This window comes from Rousettus aegyptiacus, unplaced genomic scaffold, assembly GCF_014176215.1.
Source record: "Rousettus aegyptiacus isolate mRouAeg1 unplaced genomic scaffold, mRouAeg1.p scaffold_m13_p_3, whole genome shotgun sequence".
In the NCBI taxonomy this organism is placed as follows: domain Eukaryota; kingdom Metazoa; phylum Chordata; class Mammalia; order Chiroptera; family Pteropodidae; genus Rousettus; species Rousettus aegyptiacus.
Window position 1 is genome coordinate 107,091,793 of NW_023416306.1, and position 19,382 is coordinate 107,111,174.

A 19,382-nucleotide genomic window follows, 5' to 3' on the forward strand; every position below is an offset into this window, starting at 1 on the left:
TATACATTATTAGGTGTAATTTCTGTTGGTCTTCGAGAGAAAAGAACAGGCTTTTGGAGACTGTTTAGAGATGGTGGGAAGAGAGGAACTCCAGCCTTGCATCTCCATTGACAGGTCTGCAGAGCTTACTGGTTTTCTCTTGCATTATGTAAACTCTTCACTAGCAGAAGACCCCTCCCCCTGCCTCGGAGCCAATGCAATTTTTTTATTTACCTGTCTCTAGTGTCGCAGGAAAATTTCCCTGCCGTTGCAGCAGCTGTGAAAATGCAGCAGCTCCTACCTTTAAAAGTGCAGTCCTGCAGAGATTTAGGTCTTCAAAGAAGAGGTGTATAGTGGAGGTGTATAAATGTGTAATGGGCCACTCTCTTCTCAATGCCTGAGCATAGATAGTGAGCCAAAAAAGTCAGACTTAAAATTTGATCTTTTTCTTTTAAAGAACAGATATAGTGGAATGTCCCAAACTTAAGCCAAAAGAGCTGCATTGTGGGTGTCTTCTGTATCCTACCTTCACACCAGCAGTCACAAATTGTTTACTCTTCCTGTTGTTCTGAGGCTATCAGTTAAGTCAGGGATTCTCTGACTGGGTTATCTATAGCATCAACTGGGACACTTTAGATACTAGAAGATGAGTTTGTGTTGTGAATAATGTCCTCTATTACTGAATTAGATAATGTCTTCTGCTTAAGAATTTCTTTTGTGTTGGTCACCACATAGGTTTCAGAACAAGTGTCGTCAGCCTCTTAGGGCCAGAATGTGGGAAGCTTCTCATTACAGTATTTTGGAATTATCTTGCTCCTTAAAAGAAGAGTTATAATAAGGAACACAACATTTTCCACTTAATAAGACCTGGGTTGCAAGAGTGGTATACCAGTGGGTCTGCAAGGCAAGATGAAGGACACCAGCCAAAGAGAGAATAGGCATGTGTGAAGAGACGGACTTGTGGGGAGGTTTAAAACTGAAGTAGCAGGGGAGTAATGGATTGGAATCAAGGATTTGATGGAGCAGTTTATGGGTACTTGCACTGTTCCCACCTCCCCCTTGCGTGATCTATCCTGTGCCTCTGGCTTTTTGATTTTGTCAATTCCCATATTGACAAAATCCATTTGAACATGGATAGAAAATGATAGAGATCTGCTGAGCCGATTGTGAATCACCAAGAAACACAGATCTTGTATTTCCCAGTACAGCCTTCTCTGCAGCACTGCTGGGTGTTGGGATGGAAGAATCCTGGCATTGTGGTAATGCTGTGGAGTTTTGGTTGTAACAGGAAGAATTTGATATGTGACGGGTCGAGTTTCTGATAGGTAAGGTAGGATGGTGAGGGGGATCAGTCTTTAAAGGAAACTGTAGTACACATCTCCTTTGAAAGGGCGAGATTTTTCTAAGCAAAACTACCACTTAAGATCAGTTTATGGGTGCCAAGAACTGTGCTTGCTTACTAAAAGTATGAGATTTAATATTCTCATCTGTTGAAAGACTAGTATTTTTAGAGCCTTCAGATGGGTGCTAAATGCTTTAAAAATGCTGTTTGTCCACAGCCCTGCAAGAGTTAAGCTATCTTCTGAGCTTACATTGAGCCTAGTACTGCGAGGATAAACAGAAGACAAATATTTTTCTGGACCTTCCACCCTCAGTCCTCTTCTGGGCTTGCATTTGAGCAAGTCCCTAGTCTGCAGGACTTTGCCTGACCAACCCTTGCACTACTGTGCTGTATTTACAATTTTACCTTTAACATTCAATTCTTTGATAGACTATCATTTCATATCTTACTCAGTTTAACTTTATATACCGCCTCTTTAGTTAATTATTTTTTTTCTTCACAAAGTTTGTAGTCTTCCCTTCATTGTCCTGTTAGGATTTTGTTCACTTTGCTTTTCGTTTTTATTCACTGTCATTGTGCCTTTTTGCTTCTTGCTGAAGCCTTTTAAGGGATGTAATGAAACTCTCAATTTTCAAGATATGGTTCTTTTGGTACCCAGTACCCAAGTAGCAGTTGTATTTCTAGATAAAGCGGTTGTATGAACTGTTTTTCATTGCCTAAAAGTTTATTTACCTGTTTATTACATTCTAAATTTTATCCAGAATAACCTTTCTTTCTCTTAACCTCTCAGTTTTGTCTTATGTGTGCACACGTATGAAGTTGTAATTTAGTTGTTTGGTCCTCCTCCCCCCCCCCCCCCCCCCCCCCCCCCCGCCCCAGAGGAGTAATTTGGATTCATTTACTTTGTGTGTTTTCTAACTGTTTCACATTGCCTATAAGATTTTCATTATATTTGTACTGCAGAATAAGGCCACCTCTTTGTAGTTAGTGGATGTTTTAAATTTAAACTACAAAGTATGTTAGTCTCTGAGATTTCTAATTAAGCTGTTCTGTAGGTATTTTTTTCCCTTTTACTATCTGTAACTTTCTGTCCTTCACTAGGCTCTTGATTGTTTAATGTCACATGAAGCAAAATGATCACTTTTAAAATATCTTAATTCTTGCCTTCAGATTGCAGCGGGAGGCTTTTAATAATAAAACACTTAATTTCTACCCACTAACATACATTATATGATAATCAGAAATCCACCAGATGTAAACAGAAACTAAACTGGCATAGATAAATGCTTTACATTTGTCTTCAGCAGAGATGGGTTCAGGAATATATTTCAAGCAGTAGAGCCGTGTGGGGAACCTAGATAATGCTTTAGCCTCTTCAATTTCAGGCTAAATATATTCTTATTAGTCTGCTTGTAAAACGTTCCCAGAACATTAGACTCACTCCTATTCAAATAAAAGTACACGAAAATTTCAAAGACAAACCAAAGATTTAAAAAATTACTTACTCTTAAGCATAATTATTAAGAAAAGATTGAGTTTGTCATTGAAAGAATGAAATATCCTTGATTTTCTTTTCTCTGTACATTTTCAGAGAAATTTGTTGTGTATGGCCTCCTTTAATTTGGCATTTTCAGACTTTATTTCATTTTAAAAAGGTAATTAAATGAAATGTTACTGAAATTACTAGGTAATAATATGACTGTGCTGCTTTTCTCCCCTCTATGTCAGCGCATTAAGTGTGATAATTCTAATCCTTTTGATAATGTCCCAATATTCCAGTAATTAGTAACTCTGTAGTAATACCTTTTTGTTCTGAGAGTCTGTAGTTCTAAAGCTTTCGTTACTTTTCTGATAAGGAATACATAGTAACTTAATTCTTGATTTCACCTGAAAGGAAAGATATTAAAGACCTACAAAGTCTTTCAGGTCTCTCAAATTCTTTTTGATCATTTTAAAACCTTTGAAATATCCTACTTTCATTTTTCCTTCCACTACATTCTTGAGGGTCCACTACGTCTTTGGGAATTGTTTCTTTGGGACTTGGGGGTTAAGTGCATTGTCCCATTGGTGATATGTGAATTTCTTTTTAGTTAGTCCTAGAAGAAACCAGTGGTTTTAGTAGTTTGGCAGTTGAAACCATAGCAGGATTTTGTAGGAGAACATGATTTTATCAGATATACGTCTGCCCAAGTAAACTAAATAGGAAAATTTCTCTGATTTTTGAATAGGGGCTACCAGGTTGCATGAACCCTTGGCTTTCATTCAGTGGTCTACTTTTCTGCTCAGTACTCAGTCATTTTCTTTTTTTTTTACTCCTTGTCTGGGGAATGGAGCACATTATTCAGCTCTTTGTTTATTAACATATCAATTCTCCTGTAAATGTAGTGCTTTTGCCTGTTTTTCAGGTATGCCTCCTGGTGAGGCATCCTTTTTTCATGAGGGCTTAAATAGATAGAGGTAATGATCACTTCCAATCACTGCTTTCCTGAAAGGCGTGGGAGTCACAAGTTGAGGCAGCTGGATCTAGCATGTGAACTACCGGGGGACAGCCCAGTCAGTTGGAGAACTGTAAGTTCCCACAAGCAGGCACTGTGAAGTAAATGGAGTACTATGAAATAGACTGTGGCTTCATCCCTACAAACACGAACATGATTAATTGAATTATCTGGATGTTGCCCTAGACACCAGTGCAGGTTAAAGTCTTTTCCGTGGGTTTGAGGTTAAAGGGTTGTACTGCTTTCTCAGCACAGCAGTACTAGAGCCCTTTCATCCTGCCCAGCAGTCCTGCTAGTCTAATTGTGAAACGTTTGAATCTATTTCAGTATCCCACTATTCTGCTTAGAAGATGAGCTCAGCCAAGTTTCTAAGAGTAATTTTGCTTTGAGAGAAACCTTTAGTGGTACTATTTTAAATTTTTAGACAGGGAATAATAAATTCCTTTTTATTTGCCTACCGCGTGCCAAATATTGTATATTATCTTTTAATATTCAGAATAATCCTGAAGTGTATGTGATGTTATCTTCATTTTACAGAAGAGAAAAAATAAGAGTTAGGGAGGTTAGGTAACTTAACTAGGAGTAGGATTGTGGTCTGTTGGATGGACTTCAGAGCCTCATTCATTATCCAGTCTTTCTCCATTTAAAAGTTCAGGGCTGACCCCTGTGAGAGAATTGTCTTTGAGCATAACGTTAGACAAGTAGGCACCCCCGTAGCCTGTTAAACCTGTACCTTTAGCAGTTGTAGAACCTTGAGAATATAAAATTTCTTTGTATCTCTGCTTGCTAAAAGGCAAAAAGAATAGTTTGTTTCTTTTATTTAACTTAGTTATTTTGAAGATAAGATTATGTGAAATACTTTAAGCTGTACAGAGGAAAATCACTTGATCAGTCTTGGAAATAACTCCATATATTAGCCAATGCAAGTCAAACTAGCACACTAAATTTTCATTAGTCCCATGTCACTGGGGTCATTTTTGTGCCTGGAGGCACAAGTGTCATAATAACAGTGCTTTATAATGTGTCCCCCACCTTCCTGCACTCACTTTTTAAACATAAATGTTGCAATGAAAACAATCATTTGTAAATTAAGTAAATATTTATATTTTCCTGTTAGGCTGAAGAAATGTATGTATTCTTGTCCCAGTTAAAGTAGGGCATGTAGGAGTGGTATGGGGGAGCATAAATCTCTGTTATTTAAATTATATATAGATATAGATAGTTACTTATGCTGGGTGCTCAAAAGTGGCATCAATCAAGGTGGATATATTCATCTGGAATCCAGAATATTATTTTCACTTTGGTGGCCATGTGCCAGTGAAGAAGAACTTCTCTAGATCCAGTCTAACCTTACCTAAGGGCAGTGATCCTTAAAGATTAGAATCTTATTTTATGTCTTCAGACTTAGGCCAAAACCCCAGGGTTTTACTGGGGGAAAAAAATCTGTAATGAGGCTGACTTAAAAATGAATGTGCCCTATTTTTGAGCCATATTGGTATGGTGTCATCTATTTGGTTCTTGCCACAGCTTTAAATTGACTGCCACTGAAGCTTTATGGTCCCAAGCCTAAAAGAGATAACTAAAATTTTATTACTTTCAACAGTGATTATCACACTATAGAAAGTCTTTAATGTGTATTGCATGCAGACCCTTTTGCTATGTGTAAGAGCTGTTTTGCTGCAGGTCCTAAAAAATTGAAGATGCTTATAATTTTATAATGCCTTTTATGAATGTTTCTGGTAGGAAACTGCCAGTGCCCATTAATTGGTTACTATCTCTGCAGTCTGAGGGAAACCCTTTGTTTTGCTCAGAAACCTCGCCATTATATCCCTTCATGTCCCTACTCCTAAACACCTCTGGCTGGAAGTCGAAAATGCATTCATTCATCAAGGATATCGAATACCCATGACTACCTGCAAAAGGAGTCTTGTAAAGAACAAGTCGTATTCAGCCCTTGCCCTTGTGGAACTTGTATTCTTATATGGGATGGTGGTGGATATAAAACCATTAACTGCATAATCAGTTATTCAGTCTCTATCACAGAAAAAAATTATGGATTTTACAAGAGAATTTATAATAAGGGCATGTAACCTAGAGCATAGTATAGTACAGTGGTTAAGATTGTGATTTCTCAAGCCACTCTGTCTGAATTTGAATCTGGCACAGCTTTTTATTAGTTGTGGAATACTAATATCTTTGTGCTTCAGTTTCTTCATCTGTAAAATAAAGATTGTTATGTCGGACTTAAGAAAATGAAATAGGTGCATACATTTTCATTGTTTAGGAGTGCCTGGCATGTGATATACACTATAAATCTGGCTGTTTTTTTATCTGGGAGGTCAGGGAAAACTTTTTTTTTTTTTTAATGATGATGTTGAAATGAGCTTTGAAGAATAAGTAAAAATTAAATAGGCAGAATGCAGGGGAATCGGTTAGAAGGCAGTTACAATAGTTTAGGAAAGTGAGGATGGTAAATTACTCCAGAATGGCAATAGAGGCAGAAGTGGATGGATTTGAGGGATATTTGGGAGATAAAGGTAGGATTTACAAATATTGCATATGGGTAGTAAGGAAGAGAAGAGGATTTGTGGTTTCTGTAGCCATGACTGAATAAGAGATGCTGGAGGATGAATACCATGTGTGTGTGAGTGCACGCGCGCGCATGTGTGTGCGAGCATTCATGGTAGTAGGGATGGAGGAGACTAGACAGACTCCCAAGGAATCAGTGTCTTTGAGGTCATAAGCCTCTTACAGGGAGAGCTCGACAAGTGGGTCAGTCAACGAGACTGGAGAAACTACCAAGATCTACTGAGTAAGCAAGTGGATATACTTGCTGGAGTTTACAGAGTTGACATCTTGCCCAGAGATATAAATGAAAGACAAGCATATAGATAATTGGTTGAAAAAGTAATAATAATTGAGGCTATGTATGTGAATTAGATATTCTCAAAAAGAAAGTATAGAATGAGAAGAAAAGAGGGCTCTAGGACCAAAAATTGGTGAACTGCAACAATTAAAGGCTGGTAGAGGAGAATAGCAAAGGGGAAGTGGTAGAAGAGGTAGAAGGAAAACCAGAAAAGTGTGATATCCTGGAAGCCACCTGGAAAAAATGTTTGAGGGTGAGACTGGTTTTTCCAAAGTCTTTGTGACTCTTCCTTGGATCCCTGAGAGTCTTAACTTAGATCTCTCGTAACTCAAAGTTGGATACTAGTGATTTAGAACATATACAGCAGGCTTAAACTGACTGAAGCAGTTAGTTGAACATGATCTTCAGACTGTAAAATCTAAAGTGTAGTTATTCCTGTTTGCCTTAAATTAGATATAATATAGAGGAAGAGAGCTAGAGTATATATTCCAGCTCACAGGTATTAGCCTTGAAGTTAATGAATTATTTTGGAGGCTATTGATATGAGTGATGATTAGCATCTAAGGCTGATTAGTATCTTTGAGACTCACTGGCAAAAACAAATTTTTTTCCCAACTATATATCCAGCAACATTATTTGAGTATCTCCTAGGACAGTGGTTATATGCCAAATACTGTGCTAGGTATTTCATTAATCCTCATTAGTAGCCCTGTAACTTGATCCCCTCTTTGTAGAGAGGAATAAACTAGACTCAGAAAGTGAATTTACTTGGTGGGACGTAAATTTGAACTCAGATCCCTCTGACTTCAAAACTCATTATACCTCCATGTACAAATGTAAATAAAATAACAAAGTAGAAGATAATTATCCTAAAAAAGTACTTAACAAAAATGCAATGAAAGCTCATATGGGACTGATTCCTTTTTGCCTAGCAATGAAAAGTAGTGATCAAGAAGGCTTTCAATTATTAAATCCAATAGACATTTTAAAGTTCTTATATTATTGTATGGTTTTGCTTTGTCACTATAATCACTTTCCCCCTGTAATACTTTACTCTTTGCTTCTGTGACATTACACTCTCCTCTTCTCTAGTTTTTCCTTCTCTGCCTGCTTGGTAGGTAGGTATATTTTAGTCTGATTCTTAAGTCCCGATGTCCTCCTGGATTTTTCTTTAGCTTTTCTCACCCTACACCAAAAATCTAAACAATTGAATTTCCAGCTAAGCATTTTGTTTAGCCCGAATAGTGTTTAAAACATTTTTTTAAAAATTAGTTATCTACATTTTAAACTTAGACAATTTACGTAAAACTTTGTATTTCTGGGTTTTGAAAAATCTGAAGTTCTCTCAACCTTGGATGTGCATTTCCATGTGACAACACTTAACTAGAGCTGAATAGCAGCTGCTCTCTTTGGAATGGACATGGGTTCTCCAGTTCTTCATGGACCCCAACATTCTCTATTGTCTCTACCAGAATCGGTGCAGTTTTTCATATACTTGCTCTGCTCTTCACTCCCTGGATAATCTTTACTCTTAAAACTACCATTTAGATACTGATGACTCTTTCCTAAAGCCAACTTTTAGTTTTATACATCCAATCTATTGAATGTTGCTACTTAGCATACTATAGGCAACTCAGACTCAAATGGCTGAATTTATCTTTGCCTCTCAACTCTTGGTTCTACCAATTTTTATCTTCCAAGTATTACTCGGCTTTGTCCCTTCCTTCCCATTGTTACCTTTTGAACCACATTGCGATGATTCAGGCCCTAATCATCTTGTTAGGATTCTTCTTTGCAAACAACAAAAAAATCATCTTTTGGCTAACTTAAGCAGAAAGGCAGTTTATTGGAAGGATATTGTGCGGCTCACAAAATCAATGGGGATGCTAGAGAATCTGCTTTAGAAAATGATATGAAACCAAGTGAGGTTAGAGACATGGAGAACATGGTCAAGGTCACACAACTGAACAGTCTGTTTAGGATGCTACAGTAGAACTCTGGTGTCTGCTGTTGCTGAATATTGTTTAACTGGTTAGTTTTGGGTCTCTGCATAAACTCTTCAAAGTCAAAATTCCCCATAGCAGTGTCTGCTTGAACTAGCCTATGTGTACTTTGTGCCAGGAAGAGGAGGTAAGCTTTACCTCCCCCCACTCCACCCCCAGCTCTTTAGTGGGAAATAATATCCAGCCTCCCATTGGTCTCTTACTTTGAGCTATTCCTCCAATATAGGAGGGGGCTTTTGGTTGCTGGACAGAAAGAAAAAATCAGCAAATAGCCACGCAATACAACCCTTTTCTGGACTACCACAGCAGCCTCCTAACTGCTTCTGCATCCTCTGTTTTTTCATCCCCCAAATCTATTCTCTATCCAATAGCCAGAGTTAGCTAACTAAACTGCAGTTCTGTTCTGATCATGTCATTCCAAGCTTCAGTAGCTTGTCATCCACCTATAAGAAAATGCTTTAACGTGGTTTTCAAGGCTCTCCTTGCAGAGTCTGGCCCTTACTTATCCCTTCAATCTCATCTACCTCTAATTTCTTTGTGACTTACACTTTGGCAAGACTGAATTACAGAACTACTTAGAGTTGTTTTTAACCAGGAGACTAATTTGACAATACTGTGTTTTAGGAAATTGGTAGCAGAATAGGTTAGTAAAGGGAGAGATCAGTTATGAGATGCGTATACAAGCAACTGCATAATTAAAGAGGTGGCAATAGAAATAAAAGAGTCAGATATACGGATCCTAATTTTGCCACTTAATTTCATAGTTGAATCACTCAACTCTCTCTGTTTTCTCATCTGTAGGAGAGAGAGCTGACTTGATATTATTACCAATCTTTGTCAGCCCTGAAATCTGTGATACATTGTAAGAGTCAGTGGGACTTGGCAAATAAATGATTGAATGGTGGATACAGGAGAAGGTTTCAGAGACGCCTTTGAGGTTTTGAGCCTGAGCGAATGGGAAAACAGTACTGCTATTTACATGAGTATTAAATGGGTGTTCATAGCAATAGTGGAAAATGCTAGAATTTTTAAAAATAGGAGATCTGTGACCAAGTTGATCTTCCTCATTTTTTTGTCCTAGAGACTTAGAAAGTACGATTTCAGTATTTGAGGATAGTTATATTTTAGGGGGAACTAGAGGTTAGGAGATAAACAACCATTTTTAATAACTGTTTACTTAAACTTGCATACCATCATTCTGGGGTTGACTACTGTCATTGGGAATTAGAGTGGTCTCAAGTGGCATTGCAAAGTGGACACTGGCCGATATGTCAAAGGGGTTGAATTTCAACAGAAATGAGGGGGGGGGGTGGGAGACCAGGTTTGGGGATGCAGAGTGCATGTGTGCTTTGGCGGGGAGTGGGCTGGGACTTATTAGAGAGCACCTGGGATTACCTTCTAGAAAGAGATACTGGTGTCCAAGAGTTGGAGTGTCAAGAATGCAAACTAGTATTTTGGGTTGTGGCAGAAAGAGTGCTTTATCTTTTAAGAGTAAACTAAAAGGCCCCCATATTCCAGCAACTGGACTGACTTACTCCCATAATGGAGGGAAGCTGTGGCTCCTTTTGATGGGTAGCGGGGATAAGGTAGTCACTACAAGCATAAGGGTTGACAGAGCTGCTTGAATGCAGGAGATTCAGAGGGAGGCAGAGTTGGCCTAGTGTAGAACCCTCTCTCCCGAGTTTATGCTCTTTGGCGTGCAGATTACAGTGTAGGTGGTAGGGAATTTAATCCTGAGGACTAGTTTCCCGCAGCATGAGACTGTTCCTCTGGCCAGGCCCCTTTTTTTCAAGCAAACTGCAGGCTTGCCTCGGCCCTAGAAACCGGATAGGCCTCTCCGTGCGCTCTCAACCTAACCCGCGGTGGCGGGGGAGGGGGAAGCTCTTCCAAGTCCCACCCTTTGATCTGTTTTGCGTCTTTGCACCTCTGGTGAGTGGCAGTGTAGTTTAGCCAATGAGGACGCGGGGCGGGCAAGAGCATCACGTTGGGTTGCGCAGAAGGAGGAGGGGGAACTGGTGCTGGAGAGACAGCGAGAGGGGCGAACCGGCCCCCCACGCCGCTGCAGGTAAAGGCACCTCTGTTTCCCCAGTGGGATGAGGCACAGCTCCTTTTCTCTTTCAAGGCATGTCCGGCCTTCCGGCCTATAGCTTCCGCTCTAACATTGTTCCGACCCAGGCATCCACACCCCACCTTCCCCCCGCATCTTCCCGTCTTGGCCATCCCCACTTTGGAGGGCACCCCGCTAGTTCCCTCCCTCAAGTGCATGTACTTCATTTCCATTTTGGGGGCTCCAGTTGACAGAAAACCCCGCCTCTGCTCTATGGGCCTTACTGGCACCAACCCCGGCAGTATGAGCAGGTAATGTACCCGGGTCCCCGCCACCCCCACCCCCAGCCGTGTTTCCCTGTTCATCAGCCTCTGACTTCCTTACCTTGCCTCTTCCCCTCTCTCATTTGAGCATATAATTTCTGTAGTTTCTCCTTTACCCTCTGAACATACGTTCATGCTTTTTAGCTTTCATAGTTGCCTAGTTTGCTTTTCTTGTTTATTCAGAAGGGCTGACTTTACCAGCCATGTTTGCTCCCAAATATCCATTCCCCCTGACTGAAGTGTGAGTGCTTTTTCCTTAAGTAACTGGGGAAAACAAAAACAGAGTAGCCACATTTAGCAGTGAGAATGGTGAAGGTAGAGGAAATGGCCTAGGATCTCGATCTTCTTGAGGAAATCTCCTGAGTGGCTCCAAGTTAAAAGCTCCATTTTTTTATGGTCTGTGTCCGTCCATGCTGATCTCTTGCTGACCCTAAATAGTGATTACATTTACCTTGGGTGTTTATTTCTGGGTTTCTCAATGTGTCAATGGTACAGGTTTTAAATTCTTTTAAAATTATGTTGGCGATTTTCATTTTAGGCCTTCTGCTTATTTTCAAAGTATTTCTTATTTACTTTAAGCTGCTTCTGCCCATCTTGTATTTCAATAACATGTGTTTATGTCTGCTGCTGATCCTGTGAAAAGGATAGTTTCCGATAACAAGGGCTACACTTTAAAGTAAAATAGTTTGTTCTTTTATGAATCTTTGAGCAGTTAGAGGTTAAGTGGGAATGGGTGGTACTTCGTAAAGTGTATAATACTAAAAAGGTTCAGCATTTGTCATAGCATTCGTTCATTATCTTCTAAGAGGATGGGCAGTACAGAGAAATCTGTAAATGAAAAATAGATGTCTAGTTCATTTATATAATTTATTTATTAGACAACTGGACTGATGTCTATTGCAGTGTGTCTCATCCATCATAAACAATAACTGTGATAAACTCCCTTCTTGAGAGACCGTTAGAAATCTTATCCTACCACAGAGGTATTGATAACCCTTCTAAGCCAGGTATGTTTCTCTCTCTGCAACCCTCCACCGCCCGCCCCCATGGTCTTTTATAGATCCCCACTAGCCAAGAAAATTTTGTCCAGTTTTACTGAATGAAACAATATGTTGTATTTTCCTTTTCCATTTGATAAATATAAAATTATAATATTGAATACACATTTTCAAACTTTACATACCTTCCATCCCCTAGTTGACAATCACTGCTTTGTGGAAAAGTTAGGGGAGTTTGAAATGGAAAAGTATAGAGCAGAATTAAACTCCTTTGTGATCAGACAAGTTGTTACTGAAATGGGTGAGGATGAGGAGACATGTAAAATAAAAACAGGAGAGTGGGAACCCAAGAACTATATTAAATGCGATAAAGCTGCAGAACAGCAGTTTATACGTGCATCAAGGGGAAAAAATAGTTATCCCTTGAAAAAGGAGCTGAGATGAAGAGCTATTATATAAAGTATTTCTGAGTGTTAACTGGCTTGTTATTTGGAGAATATAGATGGATGGTCTTGGATTTTAACCTTAACTGGCTAGTTTGTTCCACTTCTCTCCAGCTTCCCCTTTCAAGTTGTCTGTCATTATTCTGGTAATTAGTTTGAAATTATTAATTACAACCATTAACCTCTCTTTGTGAACATATACATGTTTCTCTTCTGGGCAGTGGTAGGTCAAGACTGGCTTTGCATTCTCAATATGATAAAGCCTGGTATGATTTCTGTATTTATGCATTTGCTTTACTTGGGATTTCCAAGTGCTTCATATACTTGAATGCTTAATAACTATTTTTACTACCAGTGTTTGAACCATGGAAAGAGAAGTCATGGGATAGATGAACTTGGTGTAGGATAAGCCAGATGTGGATACAGCCAGGATGACCCACAAATAGGAGTAGAAGGAGGGGGTGAAGAAAGTCGGAGGTATGTTGTGAGAGCTTTAATCTTTTGAGAGTCAAAGACAACTTAAAGATGAGAGTTAAAAAGAAGCAGGAGACTAGGATTTAAAAATATGTGCAAGATGAATTAGGTTGGTAGAAGTGAGTTGATGGGCTGGGACTGAGAAACACTGAAACTTTGTGGTGTGACATTAAGTCCGAAATTTGGCCCCAAAATTGGGAAGGGAGATAAATGATAAATGTCTTAATCTTTAGAAAGTTATCTTTGAGTTGTATGGGGGTAAGGAAATATTTCAGAAACTGTTAGCCTTGTTTTTCCCATTATAAAAATAAGATCTTTCTCTGTCTGAGTTTGGACTGCTGTCGAAGGAAGGAACATTTAGATGAATAAATAGTAGGGAGTTCTAGAAAAGGCAAAATACCCCATGGAAGAAAAAGCAGGTTATAAACTATTATTAGCATAAACTTCTAATTAGTGGAAACTTTCACTATAGTTTTTATATGACACCTAACTGTTAGACATTTAGTGTAACTTCTCTTAGATATTTAGTGTAACTTCTCCGACAGTGAATAAGAGGTGAAAGATAATAGGTAGCAAAGTAAGGGCATAACTAGAAAAAGTTGATGACTAATAGTCTTGAGGAAATGTATAAAATTATTGAGTAGATTTTCATTAAATCAAACATTGATAACTTTTCTGATGGCCATTTTAAGTAACTTTGGGGTATTAGATAGGAGAGGCAAGAATGAGCTGGTGGAATAGTTTAGACAGGAATAGGAAGTGATAAGATCTTGGGTGAGATGTGAAGGGTATATATACATTACTGAAACAAGGAAGATATTGTTTAAAATTGGTGGAGATGCCATGTATATACTTTGTAATTTTGACTGATGTGCCAACTGCTGATGAGTGTTCTATTTATCTATGTCTGAGTTTCTGGGACATTTGCCCACATTATTGTTTAATAAGGATAACTAAAATGAGTTAAGGAAGGGAAAAAAATAGTTTGGGGGTTGCGTGGAAAAGCCTTCTTCAGTCAAGTCTATACTGTGTCACTGACAAATTTCTTCTTTGGTGTCTTCTAAAAATTAGAAGAAATAGTCTTTCCCTGCTTATGAAATGTAATGTCGTACACCAAAAACAGATATAATTTTTTAATACAGTTTAGTTATTGGTGATGAACTTAACTGTTCCTTGTCTTAGATTTTCCTTTTTCCATCATTTTCATGAACTTGAAGTCCCAGATGCGGATTTAGTAAACATACTTTAAGTTATTTGTAGAATAGTTTTTCAAAATGGGATGCTTTCTACTGTCTCATCTTAGAATTAGGGAATACCATTTGTTTCTGCAAGGACTGAATGTTTCATTCCAGATAACTGCGAGCAAATATATTAATTCAATAAATATTTTTTGAGTATTTACTGTATATGTGATATCGTTCTGGTTCTTTAGGGATCCACAGATAAATAAGACGTGGTCCCTATAATCCAGGAACTATTTTGTCTCTTGGGGAAAGAGGAGCTGGGCCACCACGCAGGATTGCACCAGGCTGTGCATTGAACATTTTCGTATATTCATTATCATCATCGATGATATCATTAGTATGACAATTTTCCAGCAGATGGCAGACAAGTGTCTTGAGGAGCAAGCAGATTTTTATAATTTACACGAAGAAATCATTCGGGCCTTCAGAGGGTATGGACAAGAGACTCATTATTTTAGTAAAATATTAAATAAAAGTGCTTTCAATAAGGTCCAAACAGCCCTGTGGTATTTAAATGAAGAGAAGGACCAAGCCCTCAACAAATTACTGTTGTTAAAGTGACAGAGGTTCAGGGCTCACCTTATAGAGCAGAAGACCTTTGATGGTAGGAAAGATTTCAGCTGGGAGAGGTGAAGGGGGTAGGGGTGTTCCAGGCAGAAGCTAAAGCATAATAGGCAAAGAAAGACATTCAGATAGGAATCACATTAAGGCAACTGTGTAGTCTTGTTGGACTGGAATATAGGAAGTGATGCGAGGAAAGTTGGGAATATAAACTGGAACTAAAATGTAGGATTCTTTGAATTCCTTGCAAAGGAAGTTTTTATATTAAATATGAAAAAAGGGGGAAGGGATTCAGAAGAAAAATGCTATGTATAGATTAATTGATATGTTAACTAGCATAAAGTTTATAAAACTTTCTGGGTAAAATTATACCATAAGCTTAGCAAAATTGTACTGAGCTTGGATAAAGGTGTTATTTTTGCCAGTAAGTGTCTAAAATACAAGGGAAATTTACCCAGAAATGTATATATCCAGAAACCTTTATCACTGAAATGCTGTTGGTATATTGTTAAGTTCTTTCAAATAAAGAACCCTAAATAGAAGATGAATGACTGTTAAATTTCCTAATCTCTACCTAAGAATGACAATTGTTAAAAAAAAAAAAAAAAAGATAGAGACAGCTGAATGACCTTGAAAGAAGCTTCGGTGTGTGTAGGTATAAGTCGAAAAAGGGGGTTGGTTGATTTCATTTGTTTGTTTATTTTAGTTTCAGTTTTGAAGCAGAAATTTGGGTGTTACTTCTGTTTCGTCTTTGTTCACAGATTACCTCTTATTTCCTTTTCTTACTATTTTGATGTGATTGGATATTAAGGGTAGTTAGTACCTAAGAAAGAAATTTTTTCTGAGGTCACCTACTTTGCTTATTTTCATTTGTCTTCCCACAGCAGGAGTTCCACCATCTTCCTCTGAAGACCTAGCCATCTTGCTCCATGAAGGTCAGGACAATCTGACATGCACTTGTTTCTTGCCTCTTTACCTGAAGAGTAATCTTCTTCCATTGTGTACATTTTTTTCTTAACAGGGGAGGGGAGGGGAGAGCCAGTACCCCCCCTCCCCTTCCCTCCCTAGACCTTGGGGGAAGTACCCTCCATTGCTTTCCCAAGATGGCAGACCCCATCATGGATCTGTTTGATGACCCAAATTTGTTTGGCCTGGACTCTCTGACTGATGACAGCTTCAACCAGGTCACACAAGACCCCATTGAGGAAGCCCTTGGACTGCCAAGCTCTCTGGACTCCTTGGATCAGATGAACCAGGATGGTGGAGGTGGTGATGTGGGGAATCCAACAGCAAGTGACCTGGTCTCCCCACCAGAGGAAACAGCCCCCACAGAACTTCCCAAAGAATCAACAGCTCCAGTTCCAGAATCTTTAACCTTGCATGATTATACCACTCAGCCCATCAGCCAGGAGCAGCCAGCCCAACCTGTCTTACAGACACCGACGCCAACATCAGGACTTTTGCAGGTCTCCAAGAGCCAGGAGATCCTGAGCCAAGGGAATCCTTTCATGGGTGTCTCTGCCACAGCCGTGTCCTCCAGTAGTGCTGGAGGGCAACCACCTCAGTCAGCCCCTAAGATTGTTATCCTTAAAGCCCCACCAAGCTCCTCAGTCACTGGTGCCCATGTGGCACAAATTCAGGCCCAAGGTATCACCAGCACAGCACAGCCCTTGGTGGCTGGCACAGCCAATGGTGGAAAAGTCACTTTTACCAAAGTGCTAACCGGCACTCCCCTTCGACCAGGTGTTTCCATTGTCTCTGGTAATACAGTGTTGGCCGCCAAGGTCCCTGGGAACCAGGCTACTGTTCAGCGCATTGTCCAGCCCAGCCGACCAGTAAAGCAGCTGGTCCTACAGCCAGTTAAGGGTTCAGCTCCTGCTGGAAACCCTGGGGCCACAGGGCCCCCACTGAAGCCTGCAGTTACACTGACCTCTACACCTACCCAGGTGACTTGAGTGAAAGGGGGAGGTGAATTTTGGTTTAGTGGAGGGCCCAGCAAGTGTCTGAGAGAGCACACAAAGAGCTAGCTCTAGGAAATCCTGTTTAAATTCCACCTTTGCTTTTTATCAGTTAGTGTTGACAGCACGTACTTACTACTTATCAGGTGGAAGCAGTTAGTGTTAACATGTTTTTTGAGCTCTTACTACATGCTTACACTACCTAGTTGGTGGTGAACGAGACAGCCACATTCCCTCTTACAGAGCTCACAGTCTGCCAGGAAAGAGACATGTAGACAAGAATTCACAATAATGTGTGATATAAACTTTTATGAGAAATATAGTATGCTATGAGAACAAAGAATCATTTTTTAAAAAATGTATTTGTATTTGTAAGACTTATAAAGCTTTGTATATCTTTCCCCTGTTCTTATTACTAAGATTCTCCTCCTCGTGCTTTGCCCAGTGAAAAGGCTAGTTTCTATTGTAAGACAGTAGAGGTTCTAGCCTCTGTAGAGGACCAAAAGAGTTTGAGGGGGAGGGCTTAAGTAGTATTAAGTGGTATTAAGTAGGACCAGTGTACAGAAACTATGAGGCAGATTTCAGTTCAATATAAAGACTTTTGTTCTAATAGATTTCCAAAAAAATGGAATGACTGCCTTAGTAGGTAGCCTCTCATCAGTTTTTCAAAAATAAATTTGATACCCACTGGGCCGAGGTATTACAGAAAAGATTCTATCAGTACAGATAGGAAGACGAACAAAATGAATTATACTGTTTTCTTATCCTCAGTTTTGATGATTCTAGGATGAGGAAAACTGGTGTAAATATTTAAGTGTATACCATTCTTAAATATTGTACCTCTTGTAATTTCTTTAGGGTGAATCGAAACGCATCACCCTGGTCCTCCAGCAACCACAATCTGGAGGTCCCCAAGGACACCGGCATGTCGTGCTAGGGAGTCTACCAGGCAAGATAGTGTTACAGGGCAACCAGCTAGCAGCCCTCACTCAAGCCAAGAATGCCCAGGGGCAGCCCGCCAAAGTGGTAACTATCCAGCTGCAGGTGCAGCAACCACAGCAGAAAATCCAGATTGTACCACAGCCTCCATCATCACAGCCGCAGCCCCAGCAGCCACCCTCAACACAGCCAGTGACTCTCTCCTCTGTGCAGCAGGCTCAGATAATGGGACCAGGACAGAGCCCTGGACAAAGACTTTCTGTACCACTCAAGGTGGTGCTGCAGCCACAGGTGAGACTCACACAGGAAGGAAAAATAGACTTCTCAGTCCTTTGCTATTACCCTAGGCAACCACTCATTGTTGAATGTGAGGCCATTCTAGATTTATAACCCTGAGCTGAGATGCAGACTTTTATTTCATTTGACTATGGAAACCTTGTTTCAGTTATATCATGAAAAGATTTGAGAGTTATTGTTGGGTTTGGGATAAGACGTGATTTGTATAGTATATATCTTTGAGCTGTTCATTTATCATCTTTTCCTAATGTTCTTGTGAAATAAAAATGATTTGAAATATCCTCTCATTTGAAACATAGAGAGAGAAACAGTCTTAAAGAGGTTAAGTGATTATCAGACCTCCCACCCCCAAGGGAAATAAAGGTAGGCCAAGAGTAGAATTTGAGGTTTGGGGCTTTTTTGGTTTGTTTTTTGTTTTTTACTTTTAGCCCAGAAACCAGTATTGGCTATATTGTTTGAAATTTTTCTGGAACAGTGGACATGGGTATTGACATTAGGAGCATGGCTAAAGGATTTTGAAGTTTAGTTTGACACAACCCTTGCTTTTTCTTACCCCCTTTTCACCAAAAACCTTTTTAAAAAAAAAAAAATATATGTCTAGGTGTACTGAGACTTAGTCTGAGCCTGATTCTTAAGGAATTAGAGAACTAAAGTTTCTAGCCTATCTGCTTCAGAACTGGGGTTTTGTTTTGTTTTGTTTTGTTTTGTTTTCAGGCCATTTAGCTATAGGCATGTTGAAATTTTAGTCTCTTTATTTCTATAGGCTGGCTCTTCCCAAGGGGCCTCTTCTGGACTTTCTGTAGTTAAAGTCCTAAGTGCCAGTGAAGTGGCAGCTCTGTCCTCACCAGCAAACTCTGCTCCTCATACTGGGGGCAAGACAGGAATGGAGGAAAACCGCAGGCTGGAGCACCAGAAGAAGCAAGAGAAGGCAAATCGGATTGTAGCAGAGGCCATTGCAAGGGCCCGTGCCCGGGGTGAGCAGAACATACCTCGAGTCCTGAATGAGGATGAGTTGCCCAGTGTTCGGCCTGAGGAGGAAGGTGAAAAAAAACGCAGGAAAAAGAGCAGTGGTGAAAGGCTCAAGGAAGAAAAGCCAAAGAAGAGCAAAACATCTGGTACCTCCAAAACCAAGGGCAAGAGTAAGCTGAAGTGAGTACCACCCTTTGCTGTTCTAATGGGACATTTGAGGGCAGTGCACTTATTTTTAAATTAGTTTTGAAAGGAAATACTTGTATTCAGTAGCAATAAAATTCAAGGTGATCTGTCTGCCAGAAGAGATAATAAGGCCTTTCTTTTCTTTGTCCTAATGCTTATATTATTTATTAAACAGAAATTTGTAAATTAGCATATTTTGAAAGCGAAACATAAGGCACAGGAAAGATCATTGTGTTGGAGGTTAAAAAAGCTGTGACT

At 39.6% G+C, this 19,382-nt stretch overlaps 1 protein-coding gene across 13 annotated transcripts in view; it reads left to right on the forward strand.

The window, feature by feature from the left end:
• Positions 1–19,382, forward strand: part of CHD8 (chromodomain helicase DNA binding protein 8) — a 51,358-nt gene that overhangs the window by 607 nt on the left and 31,369 nt on the right. For 4 of the 13 annotated variants that reach the window (XR_004949920.1, XM_016165554.2, XM_016165547.2 and 1 more), the window contains exons 2-4: positions 15,660–16,721; positions 17,592–17,963; positions 18,733–19,118. Coding sequence is in view for 12 of the 13 variants with exons in the window: in XM_016165554.2 (XP_016021040.1) it covers positions 15,879–16,721; positions 17,592–17,963; positions 18,733–19,118 (1,601 nt within the window). In the remaining variant the exon portion in view is untranslated. Of the gene's footprint in view, positions 1–10,660; positions 10,751–15,659; positions 16,722–17,591; positions 17,964–18,732; positions 19,119–19,382 lie in introns of those variants that run through there. The other 9 variants (XM_016165549.2, XM_016165552.2, XM_016165548.2 and 6 more) reach the window with 8 other exon arrangements.